The 2,169-nt window shown below is 52.1% G+C and overlaps 1 protein-coding gene across 1 annotated transcript; it reads right to left on the bottom strand.

The window, feature by feature from the left end:
* Positions 1-1,282: 1,282 nt before the first annotated feature.
* On the bottom strand, positions 1,283-1,933 carry EMH_0014720 (uncharacterized protein; the record flags this gene model as incomplete). Its single annotated transcript, XM_013500209.1, has 1 exon — positions 1,283-1,933. The coding sequence occupies one exon, from the start codon at positions 1,931-1,933 to the stop codon at positions 1,283-1,285; it is 651 nt and encodes a 216-aa protein (XP_013355663.1).
* Positions 1,934-2,169: the final 236 nt, after the last annotated feature.

Below are 2,169 nucleotides of genomic sequence, written 5' to 3'. Positions count from 1 at the left end.
AGCATTGGGCGACAAGCTCAATGAAGCCTTTGGTTGCTGGTCCTTCCGCGTGAGGTACAAACGCAAAGCGGAGAGGAGTCCATGTGGTCATTCAGTAGGGTGCGCCTACTTGCTTGCCCTTCGGCACGCAGCCTGCCTGTTGTTGGTAGGCGTTATGTGCATTCCTCCGGTGCTGATGCAACGAGAGCAGGAGTCTATATAGCTAGAGCATTGTCATGGGGCAGTGCATGAAAAGTGGAACTGAATTGCCGAGCAGCGTATGCACAACTATCGAAGCAGCAATACCCAAGCCGGTCAGGGCCACTTCACCAGGGTTGAAAAGAACAGTTGACCCACACTTTGCCAGCTGCCGGTTTGCATGGAATCTCCGCGCTGATCACCTGTTAGTTCCTGTGCTCGCTGCTAAGTTGCTCAGACAGGACCGCAAGCGGTTCCAGGTGAAAGCTACAATGTCACTCGAGTGTCAACTCCAAACTCGACTAGCCTCGTCCTGCCACCAGCAGCGCAGGCAAGCGCATCAACTGCCGAAGCGGGTACATTTGGCTTCGCTGGGAAAATAGGCGTCAACAGGTTCCAAGGCTGTCACCTTGAGACTGAGGAACGTAACTACAGCAACACAATCGCGTCATGCAAGGCTGCACCTTTTTCTTCACCCTTCTCAGTCCCCTCGAAGCNAACTACAGCAACACAATCGCGTCATGCAAGGCTGCACCTTTTTCTTCACCCTTCTCAGTCCCCTCGAAGCTCCCGAGAGGAGAGCTTGGGACGTGTAGTATTCAACACTTACAGGCACCAGATGTGCATGTGGAAAGCGTACGATATACTCAAAGAGAATTCCACCTCCAGATGATTAAGAATGAATGCGAAGATGGCTACGTGGCAGCTAAGGAGAGAAAAGTGTCTCTCGTCTCACACGCCACACTAAATACGGTATTGCGCCCTGAAGCAGCTCTGACTGAGTCCTAATGCAAACTAATAGTGCACCTAACTGCCTTGACCTTAAGCAATTTCCACTCGTCGTAAAGTATATGTGTAAGTATTAGCACTCTGATTCAAGTTACTAGCTGGGTGGAGCATTGCTGAACCCACTAAGCACCATGTAGATTTCGCCATTTGCCTACGCCCTCCAATAGTAGACGACTGATTAAATTACGAGTTGGAAATCTCCCTCCAAACCGCTAGTTCAAACTTGGCAGTTCACACACTTTTTAAAGACTGTGTGTCATATGCCGACGTGTGAAAACAAAACTGTTGGTTACTTCAGATTCCCTCCTCCTGATCTTCATCGAAACGTCCCCAGTTCGGAGGCTGTCGTTGCTGAACGGAAGGTGGTTAGCTCATCGCACGGCTGCTGTAAATAGTTACTTCCCTTCCCTTCATTGCCAGCAACAGCTCCTGCTCCCTCCATAGATCCGCTCGACTTCATCTCCCCCTTTTCGTCCCCTTGTGTATCTGCTGCTGCTCCTCCTGACGAGTCTGCTCCGTTCTGGCCACGAATTAGATCGGCGCTCTGCGTCTGACGGTCAGCATGCTTCTGAGCAATCTTGCCACCTGTTGCTCGCTGCTGACGCGTTGCACCTCTCTTTGTAACATCCCCCTCCAGCTCGGCTCTGCGTCGTTTCGCTAGTTCCCTTAGCAGGCTGAAATGCTCCTCCCTCGTGCCTCTACGAAGAAAGCAACGCACAAGTTCATTTGACCCCGGCGGGGCGTTGGCGATGGATCCATTAAGAAAAATTGACCTCTTTACCAAATCAACCCCGTCTTCCTCCACGACTCCTAAGGCCTGATACACCTCTCTCCTCACTGAATCGCTCATCCGTATCTCAGTTCCCCGCAAATCCAACACGTAGTTCTTAGCCAGGAGCACCTCCTGCAACTCCTCCTTTGATCTGATATTGGGCACAGTGAACTCCCCGGCCACCTCCAGGAGCATTGAGCCGTCCCTTACCAAGGCGAGGCCCCGGGAACCCTGTGTGTCCATAATGTTCCAGTTGCCCTTCGCCTAATCGGTCCCGCTTCGCTATACCGAATTCCCGGCGCGGTCGGTGAATCAACGGGGGAAGTGGAGTAATGAGATCCAGAATTAAGGCATGCTGCAGTTCGCAGGTCCCAGCAAAGGGCAGGCTGCTTGCAGAGCAAAAGCGATACCGGCAAGAAGAAAGGGAAGCT

This window comes from Eimeria mitis, genomic scaffold (assembly GCF_000499745.2).
Source record: "Eimeria mitis Houghton genomic scaffold, Emh_scaff513, whole genome shotgun sequence".
NCBI classification, from domain to species: Eukaryota; Apicomplexa; class Conoidasida; order Eucoccidiorida; family Eimeriidae; genus Eimeria; species Eimeria mitis.
This window is presented reverse-complemented; position numbering and strand designations above follow the sequence as displayed.